Genomic DNA, 19,985 nt, shown 5'->3' on the forward strand with positions numbered 1-19,985 from the left:
AGACCTCCTATTGTTCTAGGGACTGCCCATATAAGGGCTGTTTGTTCCATAAAATTGGGAGGACTGAAATAGCTGTATTCAAAATAGAGGGATGGTGGGGTGTTTTACACTTACAGAAGAGTGGGAGGTCCAGCATAAACAGGAGCCCCAATCAAAGTAGCAATGAAGTGATGTTCTGCTGTTCCTCAAAGGGGGGAGAGTTGTAGAGTCAACCAAAGGCTGGGACCAACTGAGCCCATGTATGGTCTACAGTTGGGAATCAATTTGTTGGATTTTAATGCCCTCACACACCCTCCCAGGTGTCATGCTTCATCATATGGGCTGCTCCTCGTTGGGTCGGCGGTGCAATACCCAACGGACTCACCTAAGAAGGGGCACTTTGTCGGAGATCTTTTATCCAACAGCCATATGGTGAAGTGTGGGTGAGGGGCCAGAAGAGTGTAGATGTGTAGGTGAGTTAAGATAGGGCTGGGAGTACCTGGCGTTGATTATTTTATTCTGGGGGTCTCCTACCCTAATTAAAAACAGTGAACAAGGTACTCATCAGAGTATAATGTCTCCTATTAGTGTGTCCGTTTTTAAGAAATAAACTTTTATTTCTTAAAAACGGACACACTAATAGGAGACTTTATACTCTGATGAGCCCTATCTTAACTCACCTACACATCTACACTTTTCTGGCCCTACACCCGCACTTCACCATACGGCTGTTGGATAAAAGATCTCCGACAAAGTGCCCCTTCTTAGGTGAGTCCGTTGGGTATTGCACCGCCGACACAGCGAGGAGCAGCCCAAATGATGAAGCATGACACCTGAGCGGGTGTGTGAGGGCATTAAAATCGAACAAATGGATTCCCAACTGTAGACCATACATGGGCTCAGTTGGTCCCAGCCTTTGGTTGACTCTACAACTCCCCCCCCCCCCCCTTTGAGGACTGAAATAGCAACATGGTTGCATCTACCTCCATTGACCACGTCAATAGCAAATTGGAAAATAAACACTAGAACAGGCATGGCATTTGTGATTGCTATCTTTAATTTCACAAACGGTGCCAAAGACAATAGTCTGAGTGTAATGGCCTAACAGGCTGCATAAGCAGGTTAGAGCCAGACAAAGAAAAGAAAAGCGGACCATATTGACAGCTCCCGCCTTCGATACAGCCCCGTTTCTATGTCAAACATTGGATGCCAACGGAGCCTTCATTATAGTGCTTCTTTAGTTTCGATAGCATAGAAGAAAAAAAGAGGACTATCATTTAGTCTCCATTGCCACCTGCCCTTCGTTTGACATAGGAAGATAAAGAAGGCTGCTTTGAAGGCTCAGGAGATTTTTGTTTCTATGAAATATGAAAAAAAAATCACGGATATGTTTGAGAAGTCACCAAGAAAGAGGGGTGGGCTGGGGTGGCGAGAACGGATGGTGGGTGAAGGAACAAGGAGTACAGAGGGGAAGGGTGAAGGGACGGGGGGAGATACGAAAGAGTGGCAGGCAGAAGGACATATAAGAGGGGGATGGTGGGTGGGGGGAGAAGTGGGAGCATATGGCAGAAAGGCCAAGGAACAAGTGGGAGTATACGAGGACGACCGAGAAGAGCCACAGGAGGTAGCCGGTAGAAGTGACAGAGGCGCTACAGTTGTAAAGTTATCCCCCTGCAGTTTAGTGCAAGCACTGGATTGGGGTCAGAAAGATATACACTGACAGCCCATAGTATCTGGTGCGAGATGGACTCCTATGAACTGCGCTAAGCTACCAGTGGCAGAAAAAGCCAATGACTCATAAATACGGGCCAAAAGCCTACCCAATGTATGTTGTAAACTAAAAAAAATCTCTTTGGCAGCTCTACTACCTGCCAAAGCTTAAGACAAAGGTTGGATCCTGCTCCTAAAGTTTCAGGTTCAGTCAGCTCTTAGATGGTCACATATTGAATGTCTGTGGTCATCATAAACAAGGTATGGGTGGGCGAAGAGTTAATTGTTACAGTGTAGGAAGAAGCACAACGTTTCGCAAAATATGCTTGAGGCTGAAACACAATGGCCGCCATGTCATCCATCACCCATGCCCTGATCAGAGGTCCCTCCATAGGGGCAGAGAGATGGGGTCTGGCGCCACCCACAAACACAATAAGCAACTGCTGCTCTTGGCCTTGCACAGCAGCAGTTTGCTCTGCATCACAGGACCATATATATATATATATATTTTTTTTTTAACAATTTTAATTAGGTAATTTTTATTTTTAAACAATTTTTCGGAGAATTTCCACCTTTTCATTATTGTTACTTTTCATATTTCCATGATTGTGTCTGCACATTAACGAATAATATACAACTGGGCCAGTGATAAGTGAGACACGCTGTAGCCACCATGAATCTATGCTACTGCTTTAAAATGCTTCTTCACCCAATAAAACATTAAATCGGTGAACTGTAGCTGCTGGAATTATCATAATAATACTGTTTTATAATGTGGAGCCATTTAAAGTCTTTTCTGTCATCAATCAAGTTGCCAGGCTTTTGTATTTAAAATGTACCCCGCCATACGACTGAGCAATGACGTGCAGGAAGAAAGCACTTTGCTCAATTTGAAGCGACATGTAAAAATATGAATAGAAGTCAAACACGATAATTATCACACAAAGAATGCCAGACGGGGCTTTCTCGTGTTTGTCTCTGTGTTGAACAAATGAAGGAAGCAGTTTTACATTCTTGGCGGCAAGTGGGCATGGCTTGAGCGCTTTACTTAAATCAAATTACACAGGCTTAGACTATAAAAAAAAGATTTTCACGCTGTTTTCATGAGAACACAGCTTGTCGCGTTTTTTATTTATTGGTTGTTCGTGCTCAGGTTGGTGAACAGTGCATCAACTATGCACTGCTTCTATTTCATAGTATTTTGGTGCTTTCTCATTACAAATTTACCACTCCGGTCCAGATTACATGTGGCTTGATAGAAAAAGGTTCGGAAATACTGCTTCCGGTATTACGAGTATCTGTCGTTGTTAACGCCACTTTTAAAGTCCATTACCGCTTGAACATCTCGAGCCAGGACTATCTTGTGAATAACCGTGTAAACATGTAGACATCTGAATGACATTCCAGAATTCTATCCCATTTTTTCAGGGTCCTTGTTCCACCAGGATGACCTTATGGACTTAAATAAGGTATTACGTGTGATAGTACTGCGTGACAAATTCTGATTTGGGCATAAACTTCTGTCTCGGCCTCAATCAAAATTAAGAGGCCGGTCACCATCAGCCTGGGCGTATTTACATCTCCTGATCTCTACCCTAACCATAGTTTCTTTGGGTGATGGGCACCATGGCAGATGGCAAAAAAACACCAATCCTCGTGCAATACCCTATGCCTCACTAATTGAGTTGGCAATGTAAGCCTTTTATTCTCTCCCCTATTGGAATTAATTACAATAATACCCTGGGGGCGAAGGCACTCTAGGGATTATAACTGGCCACCCATAATGAGGGCCTTAGTAGGGTGAGATCCCGCCGCCCATCCAAGTTTTAGATCTGTCACTAGCCCATTGGAGTGTTTTTAGGCCGAGCCTGGTCACGGCATAGGCTGCTCTACGTGGCATGCTGTATTCGGTATACGGACTATCGGGTGCTTTGGACACACCCACTGCTTTTGGTTGATTAGTTGGGCTGCTTTTTAAAATTCCTTTTCTCTGGTTGGTTAATATTGTCCATCTGTCCTGCCTTTTGGTGCTTGGTTCCCACCCAGTGGACATCAGCAATTGATTCTTTTGGTTGGCCAGCTATGGCCATTTCTTGACTCCTCGCTCGCGCACCCTCCCACCCTCCCGTCACGTGCAAATGCTGCATCCATCCATGTTGTTACCTGGAGGGGAAACATTTGTGCCCTTTTCTACATGGGATCCCGAAGGTAAGATCAAGATTAAATAAGCATTTGCAATGCAATAGGTTCCGCATTACTGAAAGTTTGACCTATAGGTGTTGCAAATAATAGTGCCACACCAATAGCTCAAACTTTCAGTAATGCAAGATCTATTGCATTGCAAATGCTTGTTGTGACCCTGCACCCTGATCTGTACGCGCGATTGATATTCACGCCACTGAAAGCATTTTTTATTTTAAATGAATAGTCTGTTAGTGGACTGGCTCGGAGCACAGAACAGTACTAATAACATGCATAGACTTAGCCGGTCGGTCTTGCCTTTGGGGCCTGTTGGCTTTGCCTATGCTCAGCATCAGAAAAAAAAGCTGTGCGGCATGGCCAAAATACAAAAAATAATCGAAGGAAAAATAAGACTGCTGCGTCGTTTTGTGAGCACGCTTGCGTCATAACGCATGTGCACATCTACGAAATCACATGGCCAACATTTTTTAAATTACTGATCTCGGTTGGATCAGTAAATAAAAACAATTAAATTGAAGTAGCATGAAAGTGCTGTCTTTAAAGCAGAGGGTTGTAGCGATTTGCTGCATGGCCCTCCCCAAAAAAATATTAAAAAACATTGCGGGCAGTGTAAAGCATATAGGGGGAATAAAACAATACGTTGTCAAGGTTATCTTAAACTTCTGCCTGGTCCTCCTGCATTAGCTCTATGTTCAGCACCCATTTTAAAGCTCACAAAAACTGTGGTATTGTGCTTGGTGTTAAGTTTTTGCTTTTGAAGATGGACATTCGAATTAAGATGCTGCAAAGCTCATGACTTAAGACTTTAAATGACACTTTATTTCTATATTCTTTAGCGGACTACAGTGGTGGCGTGCAGTATCTTGCATTCCTTTGTGTGTATATTGACTAGTATTTTACTGTGTTTGTATTTCTAGATTTTACCACAAGAAGAGGATTATGGATTTGATATTGAAGACAAGAATAAAGCAATTGTGGTGAAATCGGTCAGGAGAGGGTCCTACGCTGAGGTAAGACCTTAACATGAGTGACCTCATTCATACTGTGAAGAGAACATACATGGGATTAAAAGTAAAATGTGACTTTTTTTAACATGGTTTAATGTTTCCATTGATCTATGGTAATGAGGCCTCTTGGAGACATCATTGCAATGCATAGTGGTGCTAAGTTATGTCCACCAGATTCTTTAGCATGCAATGCAGCATCACTTTGTTCAATTGTAGGCCACTCTCAGTATGCGAAACATTGCATCGCCGGTCTGCAGGGATCATTTACTCATCTGCTATGCTTTAGATTTTTTTTTTTTATTCAATTTTCTTTTATTTTGCTCCTCTTTTAAGACACATGTACATCTTCCCTGTGTTTAGTATACCTTTTTTTCTCACATGCCCATGCTCTTTGTATATTTGTTCCTCTCTATATATAACACATTCAAGTTGGGTATGTCTGATGCATTCTATTCAAATGTAATGCCTTTTAAACCCTCATTTAGATCACATTCCAGTATCCCTCATAACATTGTTTCAGGCAGGCGCTATTTCCTAATTTTAATACTACCATTATTATAGACTGTTAGTGGGCCCGACTTGGTGATTGGGTTTCTGTAAGGGAGGATTTTATTGAAAGGCCTGTCTGGTCTCATTCGCATATGTGTATGTCATTGTTGGAGCTCTGCTTTACATAACTTTCTAAATCCAGTATTATAGGGTCTTACATAGCTAACATGTGGGATTCCCTCGAGTGCATCATCTTCCATTCAGCCTCTGTCCACCTCCACGTCTCTGTAAGACAGACCTTTTTCATCAGTGAAGATAATATGGGAAACCCAGAATTCCTGAGAACCAGGGTATTACAATTTATAAGAAAACAACAATTGTTCTCACAGGTTTGCAATAGAGAATTAATAAACCTGGTAAAACAGTCCTATTTCTACAGTATTTAACTGCTGATACCGCACAAAACATTTAGTATTAAAAAAACACATGTATGTGCTTCAAAAGACTGCACAGTGCTGAGTGACATATGTGAAGAGGGTGCATAGCAGTGAAACAAAATTATCTGGTTGACTGTACTACACTTGGATTAATACTGCACCAACTATTATTAAAGTCAGGTTATTCAATGGTGTTGATCACTTGTGCAGTTGACTCATACGTTTTTTGACGATTTGACCCCAGTTGCAGCGGCTTCAACAGTTCTTCCTCAGCACCGCAAACAAGGATGCATCCTCAATAACATCTGAATTGTGACCGTCAGACTCATATCTATCATTATCCAGTTATATATTTTTTGGGTCTTGAGGATCAATCTTCTAAAACACATCCACGCTGTGATCTCCATGTCACTGCTATACAAAGTTTTGCTATAAGTAATCCTATTCAGGAAATTTATATTCATATTTACATCTTTTTGGGGTCTAGGAATTAGGCCCAATAAGCTTATTCTAGAGATACAGTCTAGTCTTTAGCTTATTAGCCATGCTCTTTACATTAATCCACCATTGTAGTAGAATTTAGACATTTCCACCCATATGACTTAAAACAGCATCATTGTGTCTACATCTGTGGCATGCATTCTTAAGTCCAGCATTCATCTTGTAAGCTTTCTCTGACAACAGATAAGTTTGATAGAAAATGATATTGGATTAGTTTAAAGCAGCCAATGGGTGATACCCTTATATTCCATTCTGTAGCGTTGGCCTAATCATCTGTCATTTCTAACCCAGTGTTCCCCTGCTTAAGTCTAATGCTAGAGGGTCTTGACCACATGATTTTATCAATGCTTTATGCAGGAATGTTACTATCCTCTGCCCTAGCCAGGCATTAATATTATTTTAAGTTATTCATGTGCCTGGGGCTCAGTAAATTCTTGACTTCATGTCTTTGAATCTGCCTTTAACAATCTACCATATGCCAAAAACTGACATGGATGAATTCCAAATTCCTCTCTAGCCTCCATTAACCGCATGCGCGCTAGCGGTTTTCCCGCTGCGCGCTGCGATTTTGAAAAACCCGCGTTACATGACGAGCTCAGCTCGTCATCAGCGTAGGGCACGTTACGCTCATGACGAGCTGAGCTTGTCATGAGCGCCGAAGGGGTTAAGGGAAGGGAATCCGTGGTAAACTGCTGTGCTGTGGCTGTCATAGATTGCATAGTGGGTAAGGTATCGGCGTCAGGGGAGGCTATGGTCTTCAGGAAAGTGTTAGACTAGTGATCAATATTGTAATACAGACCCCAAATAGACTCATCTATTACGGAGGACCAAGAATCCTGATGTAGGCCTACACACGTGTATTAATAACAATGATGCAAAGTAAAGGGATGCCTCTTGTTAAAGAGCTTGAGCATTTTGTCATTCGGCTTCTTATCATATAGTCTCTGTCACCCACAAGAGCAACAGATTTCTAGAGGAGGTTGTGCACTAATCTTGCAACTGAAGGTTGTGCCTTGGCACCATAGAAGTACCAATTTGTTTTGTGGATTTGTGCACAGCATCATACACCATGTCCAAAGGTCAATCAGTTTGGTGTTGCATGATTTCCATGAGACCCAAGCAAAGCACACCCTTCTCCATGGTCTTGATAGGAGTCCTATTGGCCAGAGGCATCCTTCATAATAGGATCCTCTGCCTTGGAGGTCCTATCCACCAAAGTTGATATTAAAGAATTGCAAGCACCAAATCAGGCATGGGTGACATGCATGATAGGTAGATTTTCTCCATAAAACATCTCCGGTCATTCTATCAGGGTCCTTATGGTTCCTGAGAACAGAATAAGAACATGCTGATGGACTGGCCAGTCCTTTTGGGGAGTGCATTGATACTGCCACTGAACAAAGTAAGCAACACATCTGTATTGTGCCTATTCTGAGTCGGCAAACTAGGAAAATTGTTGCTAACATATAGGCCCTTTTGCTCCTTGCATGCCATCTCCTCAGCATCCAGATTAGTGTCCTACCAGATTAGCGCCTGTATCTAAATAGGGAGTGTTATGTCCCTATACCAGTTTACAAATCTTTAATCCACTAGGCTGCAGGTTGCCTACTGGTCCATCTACAACTACTTTTTTATCAAAGAACTCCTCTCCCTTGTCTTGCATGTTGTAACACAGGTATTTGCAAGGGTGGGATATAAATGATTAGGAGAGGACAATGCAGGAGGAAGAAGTAGAGAAAAAGATCTGATGTTTGGGCTAACCTCACAGTATTTTCCTGCAGTGGAGCCCAGTTCAACAGCACTCCATTCAGCAGGTCAGACACCACCTAATCACTGCACCACTTTTCTGGCTCCTGGACTGCAACTAAATGAATCCCAGTTGTCCGCCTTTGAAAGCGAAATCCTATACATGCACGCATACCCACATCGTCTGACAATGCGTGCCCAAGGTGTGTATGCGTAGAACGCAGGTGCTGCTTTCTACATCGCCTCATCAGAATAGAAGTGTGGCCTAGGCTGCTGGCCATGTGGTGGTCCAGGTGACAAAATGTTTGCAATCACTATTCACACAGGACCACGGTTAGACACCATTATGGAAGGGATCCAACAACACCTCCCCATTCTAGTTATCCAACGGCACGCATCCTCGTCCCCTCCTAGCTAGCGAGAAATTAGGAGGGCATGAGGGCAGAGTCCCAAGCCAAGCAGTGACTCCTAATTTTGAAGTGTCTCACCTCTATCAGAGATAGGGAGAAAAGAGAAAAATGTCTGGAGTGCCAGCTTAGGTGTTGAATCCTATTGGTGTGGGTGGGGGGGGGGTATACATTTCCAATAGGCTTCCAGATCTCTGTATGAAGGTGGGATTAAACTCCTGAATAACGACTAGGGTGAGGAGATGGGTCATGAAAGTAATCAGGTCTGGTTTACCTTTCAAAGCTGGGGAAGGTGGTGTGATATGTTTTCTGTACATGGTTTCTGTATTTTATGTTCCATGCAATGTGTGAGCTGATTTGGTAGTTTGTAGATAGATCTTTGTCTTCTTTGACATTATTTTAAATTTTTATACAAATCACTTAATTATATATCCTAGTTGTCTTTTACTGATAAAGGATTGAGTTGGCTTCCAAGTAAGGAAGTATCCAAGAATGTGAGAGGACAGCATAAAAGATATGCTCTTGCTAGCAAAGCCCTGATGTTTGCGGTGTCATTTGATCTTTCATCGCCTACAGTTCCCGCTCAGAAGGATGATACAATTAAGTCTGTTCCCGATACATATTCTCTGATGCATAAAAAGGAACTGAGCTGGGTTCTTTCCAGAGCATTACTTAGATTTGTTACACTGACCTCATTGTATCTACTTTTTAATTTGGGTGATAGATAGACAGCACAGCTATCTCAAGGAGCTACTTAAGTAAGATACCCCACTCTAGCGGTGGTTGTCCTGGATAACAATACATATCCTAGTGGAATATCTGCAAACAATGTCTGCACCACAAACCTTGCCTTCTGAAAGATTTCCTGAATTATTTTGCAGAACTGTTGCGCTGAGTGTATGATTAAATATAGTTTTCAGCATCTAGTTTCTTATTTCTATGGAATTATGGGAGATGCGCAGCGGTTAATTTTGAGAACGCTCCTTTGTCATATTTGTCATGCTTGAATTAAGATTTAGGCACTCATTTAGGGTTGGGCTATGATAGATTTGGGCCCCAAAAATGGCAGATGCACGTGTCCCCCTTCCTTGAATACTTTAGAATGATGGGCATGGGATTTCCTTAAGGGCAGGACCACTTCTGAGACTGCTGATGGGAACGCCCTCACTTCAAGTTACCCGGTGGTTGACATGCCATTGGAAGCTCTGCGGTATTTAGGATGGGCCTTCCAAAGCAATGTCATCTAATGCCTAACTTATCCTTGACCACCATGCAATGCTTTTCAGTATCAGACAGTGAATAATATGAACTCTGCCCCCCACACAGCTAGACTAAACTCCCAAAGCATCACATTTTTTTCCATTTCTTGTATTCCATTTCTAATAATGTTTCCAACAGGTCCATGAGGGTGGACCCTCCCTACCCGCTGCACACAAATGATCTCAACATAGTTTACATTTTCAGTATGCGTCCATTATGATAGCACTTCAGGCAGAATGGCAGTGCTTAACCATATCTCCGCACAGGCACGATCATCGATAAATGAGCAAGAAGAGAAATAAACAATATTATTGCAAATGAAATAATAAAGAAACATGACAATATGTAATAAATTATAAAAACAGTCAGGAGACCCCCCCTTGTAGTATTGGGCATGAACCACATAGAACATACACATCTTTAAACAAAACTCGACTGCGTATGCAGCCCATGGTGTCCTGGCATCATCTTTGGCCTCCCCCACCTTCACCTCCAACATTTGCAGGTAGATATCCGGTGATTTGATTCCTCTCTCCGTCCTCCCCCCACCCCCTAGCCCCCCTGATTGGGCATGAGAGAGCACCACTGCCTCAGCCTTCACCCAGCCCAGTAAGGTGTGAAGCCAAATAGAGAATAGAGGTACCTGGTGCAATCTGACACCATAGTAATGTGACGTTTGCACAGCACATATACTAAGTCTATAAATCTGTGGGGATATTTGTCTCCTTTGGCTCAAGGGCAGATTCCCAGGTGGCAGGGCTCTGCAGAGGGCAAGAGCACAGTATCAGCCAGGGCAGAGGTACTCCATATCACCTCCTACCTCACACGGTGCACTCCTGGACAATTCCACAACAACGCATCGTGGGCAACTTGGGTTAGACTTGCGGAACATGAGCGATAATAGTGTAAGATACGTCTGTTGTAAGACATGAAATTGGGTGAAGCGGAAACAGTAGTTATACAAAACATTCCTAACAATGCTAAGGCTTGGGTCCATTGTTTATCTGCCGTCCAGCAGTCTGAGGATTTGGGGAATGGCTTAATCCACTGTCTGAGAAGAGTACTGTGATAAGTCTAAGGGTGCCCCCATATATTAACATAGTGTGGAGTGGGAGTGCAGTGACAGGCCCGTCGGCTCGAGCCCCCCCCCCCCCCCCCACGAAAGTGGAGGAGGTCAGTGAATGGCGGACAGCTCTGTATGTCAAGAACTGTCCAGCTGGTATATTAAACTCGTCGCAAATGTGGGCAAATGATCGAAGCATCCTATTTTCATAAAAATCACCCATCCGGGTCACTCGTGCCTCCTTCCAGCAGGTCACATCATGAGATCGTATAAAATCTTGGAAAGCCGACTATTGCCACACTGGAATCAAAGGCCGGTACGGATGAGGAAATTCACTGCCTTGGATATATTTCAGTCAACAACACCGGGCCACCGTCCTCTGTGGGGTCACCACTGGTGCACTGGGGGCGAGAGCAAAGTATACAAGGGAGTTCCCGACAAAATACGCAAGATCTCCGGGTGCTCACCACAGGGGGTTGAACTCAGTCACCTCAAGGGCCACTGCAGCAGAGCAGCAGCAAAATATAATTCAAAATTAGGCACGGGGAGCCCGCCTCAAGTAATGGAGTACACAGCCTGTCCAGACCCACCCTGCCTCTACGCTTGTTCCCAGATCAATTACACTAGCAGCAACTTATGTTCGGCAAAGAAGCAAGAGGGGGCACAAGCGGAAGGTCTGAGGAATAATACAGGGAACGTGGCAGTATTAACATCATTGAGATGGTCACTCGGCCAGTGGGAGAGATTTCCTGAATGACAGCGGCCTATGGACCAAACTAAGTACCCAGAAGAGCTGCCCCTTCAGTAGGTCGGCATCAGACTGATAGATTCTTATACGTAGGTATTTTAAAGTATCACAATTACATTAAAGGCACGTCCTGGGGAGAACAGCTCTCTCTTGTTCAGGGCAGACACGGGAACAGACTGGACGTAGCCCGGTTGATGTGAAGACCGGACATCGCCCTGAACTCCTCCAACAGTGTCATCACACCTGGCAGCGCAGCTTCTACATCCCTCAAATATATCAGCGCATCATCTGCAAACAAAAATATTCTATGGCTTCCCCCCTGAGCCCGAACTCTCCACTCCTTCACCTGCATACGCAACCGGCAAGCCAACGGCTCCATGGCTTGTGCAAAATGTAAAGGGGACAATGGGCAACCCTGATGGGTGCCCCTGTGGATGTCAATAGAGTCTGAGATGTACTGGCCTGTCTTGACTCTAGTGCCAAGGCGTAGATAAACAGGTAATCCCACCCTAAGGTATTGAAGGCTTACTCAATGTGAAAGGACATTGCCATCGGAACACCAGTGGTGGCCAGATCGGTCTGGAGAAGCCGAAGTGAGCGATAGACCTTGAGAAAGGTGCTTTGCCCTGGTATAAAAACAGACTAATCCTTGTGTACATTGGTATGGAGTAGTGGCAGCAATCTATTCATCAGGACTTTCCCCAAAATCTTACAGTCCAGGCTTAACATGGCTGGACAGTAAAATCCCCCAACCAATTTAGTAAAAAGATTTTAGTAAACGGAGCAATGTGCAATGGACGCTATTAGGAATTATTTAACAAAAAATAAAACATGGAAACAATATATTGCCATAAAGTGAGCAGGACATGATAGGGAAATCAACAGATTTCCTTGGGGATCGAAACGTCGTCAACAACCACGTCTTAACCCTAACCTTCATTTATGATTTATACGGCGTACACAATGTTCTTTTTATTTATGATTATTTCCTATTTTCAATAAAAAGTCACTTTAAGTTCCATGCCTGAGGTAAGGAAATCTGTTAATTTCCAGAAACCCCGTCACGTCCTGCTCACTTTATGTAAATGTATTGTTTCCATGTTTTATTTTTTGTTAAATAAATCCTAATACCGTCCATTTGGACAGAAATAGACCCAATCCTGATTGTAGTTTTGTGGCAATGTGGATGTATTCCTCTTGAAAGGGCTCTCTGTCTCTAAACACTTACATCATAAATCCAGCAGCCAAGGTGAAAGGCAGGTTGCAGGGCGTAGATACAAAACAAGAACTATCTTTTCGTTCTTCTGATCTATTTGTCTAAAATTAGCAGAAAAGAGATATTTATGGCAGCATGCTTATTTTTTGCACTACGGGTCATTACATTAAAGACAGAATTTTCTGCATGTTTTTACACATTCTGAGCCACAACATTTTTTTAATCTGACACAATTAAAAAATGAAAACTGAAACAAATTACCTTTTTGCCACAAATTAGTAACTGCTTTTGAGTGTGTTAATTATGGCGCTTCAGAGTTCTTTTATTTTCATGCCTACAACCATTTATCTTTCATAGGAAAGAGCAAGTCACCGTGGATTTACCAGTTTGTAGAAAGGGCTAGGTTCTCATCATGTATTATGAGGAATAAAATACCCTCTGCAGTGTCATAAAAGAATATTGCAAGCTATCTTGGAGTTCTGTGACATTATAAAGGACCTAGGCCTTATTCCTCTGTACTGTCGCAATACTCCTTGATGACTTGCAATATCATTATAATGTACAGCAGGAAGTACTTTATCGCATGTATAAAGTATTGGCATGGTCTCCATTAAAGACCTCCAGTGATATTTTTCTTAGTTGAAAAAACGTATTACTTTATTGTTGTATGTAAAAAGCTAGTCATGCCAGATATGTGTTGCAACAACTGTTCAAGTGGAAACAAATGCTGGAACATATTTATTTAAAGGTCACCTGGAGAGAGAAGTCGGACATGAGGACCTAGCTAAGTATCTTTATTGGCTAATAGAGAAGCTGGCTTGGCATCAGTTTTGTTGGCAAGTAGATTATATGCGTACACTTAGTCAGACTCTTGTTAAATCATTTTTTTGCTGTGATATCACATCTTCAAATGTGATCTAATTCAAATGAATCTCCATATTTCTTGTTGAAACCTGTGTAAATAGGCCTAAGGTTTCAGTAGCATTATTTCTCACGGGTGTTTCTTGCCTAACACATGATTCTAGAATTGAACTTTGGCGAGCTTCCTCACCAAAGCTTTGCCTGGTTGTAGATTTGTATGTGGAACCACAAAAGATCACAACTTTTTGAAAGTTTTTATCACCAATATAGTTGGACAACATCCATCCAAACTTCATGATGACCTTCGCTTTTTTAGACTTGACATGGACAGGTTTCAACAGTACCATTAGCAGAAAAGCATCAATCTGCTACAGATTGAGTTTGTACTTCAGTGACTTTTAATAATCTTCCTAAATTCTGACATCTGTTTTATAAGGCATAGTTGGCTGTGGTTATTTTATGGCAGTATTTTTGCTGATCTATTATTTTTGGGCACCTTAGAAACCTTATGTACTATAGTCATAGTTTGCTCAATGTTTTCTAGCACTCTGAGCAAGGTATATTTTTTAGCCCCAACCCCATTTTTTTAGGTCAAGCTTGGGCTTTGCATGTGCTGCTCTGCAAGGCATGCTGTTTCAGGTAGGGAATTGAAGCGCCGCCCACTCTCCACCCATATTTTGTATTAGCTTGTGTGATTGTCCACTGTAAACTGTGGCTATTCATTGGTCAAAAGGCTTAGTAGTCCCTCCTTAGTACCACCTTGTCTCATTTTGTATCCTCCCATGGCGCCTGTAACATTTGTTGTTACTCAGTAGGCTTTAATTACAGCCTCCAAGCACTATTTCTCAAATAGCTTTGTCAGCAGGCAGGACAAGCTCTCTCCTAAGGCTTTTAAAAATAAATAAATGGATAGCACGCTGTTGCAATGCAATAGGTCTTGCATTTGCGCAAATTTAAGCTATTAGCATTGTAAATGACAATGCCAGGGTCTGCTGGAAAACAGGCATAATGGTTGGCGCTGTGCTCGGCTGGTGAATGCACAAGCGCAGATGGGTATGGCACATCCGCAAAACACTAGTGTGCTAACCAAGATGGCAACTTGGAATGTCAAGGGAAGAATTGACATTGGGCTGGAGTGTTCTCCACTGCCGACCTGCTCTTGTAAAAGTGCTTTGCAGGGGAGAACAGAGGAGCAATTTAAAAAGACCTAAAGTGCAATTTTGAAACTTATTATGAGACTCAGCTGCATTGCAACTCCCATAGAGATGAGGGCATTCTGACCCCTTTCCTAAATAGTTACCTTAATGCTGTTAAAAGCACTGGCGGCCGCCACAAAGGTGGTGGTCCGGGTGGAAGGAACACGGGGAATCGCGTGTGGGGGGATGTTAATAATATATTTATGTTTTTTAAACATACCTGAAGCCACCAGCCTTCTCCTGCATCGTACCTCCTGTCCTCTTCCTGGTCCCAGCAGCCCCTGGGACAGACACCCATCCAATCTTTGAAATACATTTTGAATAACATGCCGGAGCTGCAGCCCAGCTCCACGGTGGAAATGGTCTGCGGCTTTAAAGATAGCTAAAATTGAATGGAGGAAGCTAAATCTTCTGTTATCTCTTCATGCGATTTTTCAGTTGGATGTCATTTCTGAATCAAGACTTGGCCCCCGCATCATCTTTTTCACGAATCAAAGGCACCATGTTCAAAACATCCACTAGGCATTATAGTGTTTATTTGGGCTTAGAGCGGCTTTATGGATCTTTTTAAGTTGTGTTGTGCGTTTCCGTTCCGGAGAAGGTTCGATGAGTAATGGAAGCGGGAAGCTGTTTTTCATTATCCGAGTGGTACATCCACTCCATCACCTACTTGGGCTTGATGATGTCACCGGAAGCTTTAATCACATCTTCATGCGATCTTTTAAGTTCAAGAGGTTTTTATGGCTTGTTATTCCTAATGAAGTTGCTTGGTAACCACTCCATTTACGATAAATGAACAGCAGAGCAGAAGTTAATACCCAACTCAAAGAAAGCATAAGTAAAGGGACTGTTTGAACTCGTAAAACATACAGCTCAAAATATAAAGATACACTGATCAGCTCCTCTGTCTGAGTTAGGAGTCGAGGATAATTATTTAATATAATAACCTGCTAATTTGAGGATCCTGCAAATGCCGCCAGCTACATTGACACTTTGAATAGGAAATTTAGGGACCAATCTCCATATAGTGGATCTTCGGTAATCTAATTAGAGGACATTTTGTCATACAGTATCCTGCAGGATGAATTAACTTGTGTTGCCAAGATGCCATTAAGGGATTTTGAAAACCCTACTAACGCCTTTGGGCAAGAAAAAGAAGAAAGTCATTTTCTAGGGTAACTGATTCGTGCTACGTGACGTATAATGCCGCCAGTTATGTATTTTATATGTTTTATATTGAAACAGTTTTGTTTTCTAATATAAAGCTTACAGACATGCCAACTATAGAGAGATACATTTCTTGAGTATTTTTGTGAATTATGCTTCTTCTGTTAGGTATCCAAATTACTGTTTTAATTTTTGAAGTATACAAGGATGAATGGCTGACTGAAGAAATACAGTACTTAATGAGTGTATGTACAGTATCTCTTAAAGGGATGTTTAATAACTGAATCCGCACATAATAAATGACAAACTTATTCCCCATTCGTTTGCTCCAAGCCATACCTCTTTTTCACTCTTTCGATCACTTACTCTTATCACTGTACTGCTTTTGAGTCCTGTTGATCTGCTCCCCTCTTCTCATTATTCAATAACTAACAGTTCTGTTCATTCCAAACTTTACTTCAGATGGCTGGATTGCAGGTGGGCCGGAAGATCTACTCGATCAATGAGGATTTGGTGTTCCTGCGCCCTTTTCAGGAGGTGGAGGCCATGTTCAACCAGTCTTTTTGCTCGCGAAGGCCACTCAGAATATTGGTGGCTACAAAATCAAAAGAGTACGTGTTTTTAAAATAAAAATTCTGATCCTTTTCTAATCTGTGATATGGCAGCATTGTTGAAGGCTTCCAATGGAACATTTCTTCTAATTTAGCTACTTCACCACTAGAACGGTGTGCTTGTGCGAGTCATTCATATGCCTAAGTATTTTTTTTTATTTTCTCATATGCGTTTGTGATATTGAGTTACTTAACTTACATTAAGAGCAATCTTTATTGAGTAATATATTATGTTTTATATACAGGCATTCTATTTTATTTTCGACGCCCAGTATCCAATTGTTTGGTACAAAATGTAAGCTTCATAACTAAGATAATTTAGCTCTGTATGTGTGAATCATATATATTTTGTAAACATAATAATGATGGCGGTTTAAATCAGTGAAGGGATACCAAAGAATTGTATGTTTTATATTTTACTGTACCTTATATCAGAATGATCATTTGTGAACCAAGATTGTGATCAGATTTCAAATCCATGTGTCCACTTGTTTGCGAGTTATAAATATTGTTATGAGAATGGATTTACAAGTTATGTACACAAGAATGATCACTATGAATAAAATACGTTTTAATACTAAACACCATGCTGGCAACATTTCAGATCCAATCATTCAGTAACTATTAGATGGAGTTATAGATATTTCTGTAAGTAACTGAAGAAAATTAACCCAATGTTAAAGCTTATATAAAGCACTAATAAGCATTCTTAATTTCTGCTGGCAGACAAATATGTTGGGAAGTTCCTGGAAATTTAGACTGCGGCTTCATATGAGCAATCATGGGATGCCACATTTGTCTAGTACATGGTCTGGAACAGATGGGTATTTCCATTTTTTTTCACTGACATGAATAGTAAGTTAGGGAGCTTTTTCCAGTTGACAGTCTGTTTCCACTTTTTAAGCAGGTTAACTCCAAAATGCTTGTAAATCCTAACACATTGGGAACTATTTGAAGTTTGGCACACATTTTCCATTTTGTAGTGGATGTCCTGCATCTGCCCAAATGTTGATAAGACCCACAACTTTTGCATCTTTTTGGCAACTATATTCATCTTGATTTGTAAAACCGTAGTTGAAACAGTTGTGTCTAAAGTGACTTAATATGACTGACCCTCCTTGAAGCAATGAACTCTAGTGGTTGGGCCGGGATATGCTAGAATTCTGAAACAGCCTTAGCCAGGGCTTGAATAAGCAAAAAAACTTTTATCTACCTATTAAGTCAATAAAATGATTATTCTGCAACCCCTGCCTTTTTGTACATATTACCATTTTAATCCATTAAGTGATCTTGAGGTATACTATTTGCGTACTTTGTGCATGTCATGGTTCAGTGAGGCTTGTAGTTGGTGCATGAGTGATTTTTATTTTAAAATAATCAGATATTATTAAGTGAAATATATTAATTTACTTAGTTGTGCCCATTCATTTTTTTGCTCCAAAATAACAAAATATTTATCCAGATTGTTTAGATAGTAGTTCCACTCTCGAACAGTCCTTCTCTTGATGTTGTTGACGGTCCCACATTTGATAACTTTAAATCCAGTGTAAAAAGCAATCTAGTGATTGAAGAAGAAAACGTAAAGTTGGGCATCATGACCAGAATATCAATTAATATGCCTTGCCACTGAAACGTAATATGTACATTTGTTGTTATGGTGATTATCTTCCACAAATCAGCATCTATGTATCAATGCTAAAATCATTAGGTCTAGTTTATATTCTTTCAGATCTACGTCGCTACCTGCTTTGTACTGTCTACTTTTTTGTTTGTCATTTCTACTCCAAATGTCAGAGCACTCTTGTCAAACAAATAAAACAAATATAAATGGCTAACATAAAATTGATAAGAACTAAGTCATCTCTGTTGTGACTCTAATAAAATCCATATTAATCAAGTTGTCGGCCATTGCAGCCATGCCAATGTAATCTGCTATTGGTTCCCCAGTGCTAAGAAACCTATCTATAATCACACCTGTCTAGAAGCTGATTTTTAACCAAGGCAACAACAACAAGCACAAGATTCAGATTCGGTCTATGATGTAAGAGTGGAAAACAATTAGATTTTCCTGCTGTCAGGGTAATGCAGATCTCAGAATCCAGGACTAACATAATTTTCATCCATTCAAAATGAGCACTTGACCTTTGTCTTCGATTGACTGCCAAAGGGTTATGGTGTTTTGTACAATTTGTTTGCATCTGAAAGATCTGGCTTTCTCACTTTAATTGAAGCAAATGGTTTTGATTTTCCCCTTTCTTGTTTTCTAGGATTATAAAAGTGCCAGACCTGCCAGAGGCACTTTGCTTTCAAATCAGAGGAACTGCTCCCCCATATGTGCATGCAGTTGGAAGAGGTATGATGACACGTCATTGAATAATTTCATGTATCTCTTTAACTTAGTAAAAGCGGTGACTTTGAACCGTTTTGATGCGGACACATCTGGGTCATTGTAGTACCTGGCATTTAATCAGGAACATTATCAAAAATTATTTTTTAAATGTTGTTATTTACAAACTCAAGAACTCATGCGACAAAAGATGAAATGAGGTTACCTTTCAGATTAAGTCAGTTCAAGAAGAATTTGTGACTACTATAAGATAAACTTTAGTTGGTACAATTGAATGTAAAACAGTGTTAATGCAATGTCCTGCCATCTGTAGAAACTGCTCTATTTCGTAAGGCCTTGGGCAGTGCGTCCCACACCAGAGCACTGCAGGAGAATGCAAAAGAAGCTTTTGGTTCAGAGGTGAGGTGACGGGTGCAGGTGGCCAGGTTTACATTTGCTTTCCTTTTACTACGAACCACGCCAACTAACTAACTTTCATGCAGCAGTTTCTTCCTTCATATTATCTGAGTGATATCATAAGTTGCTGGATGCCCAAGAATAGACCAGAGTAATTGGTTCATCCTATGGGTGAGAGACATGCATTATACTGCCATCTCAAAATACAATAAAAGGGTTCCATTAATACCCCTCTCAGCTGGTACAACATGGTAAACTCTTCTGGCACAAAATGTTCCAAACTCTCTGGTGGCTTTTCTAAAAGTGTTTTTTGGCTTCAAGACTACGGTGTGTCTTTTAGGAACTCTCAACTCTTTTATAAATACAGGTTTAGTTAAGATATCAATTCTGAGAAGAAAGATCCTGAGACTGCAGTGCCAAGGCACAGGACTGGCTACAGTCTTATCTTCTAAACGGACAGCAAGCAGTGACCTTGATGCCATTTCTTTCTCAGAATAGCCCCGTAAAACACAGGGTTGCTCAGGGCTCGGCGATCAGTCCAATCCTTTTCAATCTTTACCTGTGCCCACTTTTTTCCCTTATAAAATCTTTTCGCATTGATGTTATAAACTATGCGGACGATACCCAACTTGTCTTCTTTTT

At 41.4% G+C, this 19,985-nt stretch overlaps 1 protein-coding gene across 1 annotated transcript in view; it reads left to right on the forward strand.

Moving 5' to 3' along the window:
* Nucleotides 1-19,985, forward strand: part of PREX1 (phosphatidylinositol-3,4,5-trisphosphate dependent Rac exchange factor 1) — a 774,514-nt gene that overhangs the window by 595,002 nt on the left and 159,527 nt on the right. Inside the window, exons 18-20 of the mRNA XM_078651860.1 lie at nt 4,809-4,901; nt 16,452-16,600; nt 18,868-18,953. Of these exons, the coding sequence (XP_078507986.1) occupies nt 4,809-4,901; nt 16,452-16,600; nt 18,868-18,953 (328 nt within the window). The remainder of the gene's footprint in view (nt 1-4,808; nt 4,902-16,451; nt 16,601-18,867; nt 18,954-19,985) is intronic.

Source organism: Lissotriton helveticus, chromosome 7 (genome assembly GCF_964261635.1).
Source record: "Lissotriton helveticus chromosome 7, aLisHel1.1, whole genome shotgun sequence".
Lineage (NCBI taxonomy): Eukaryota > Metazoa > Chordata > Amphibia > Caudata > Salamandridae > Lissotriton > Lissotriton helveticus.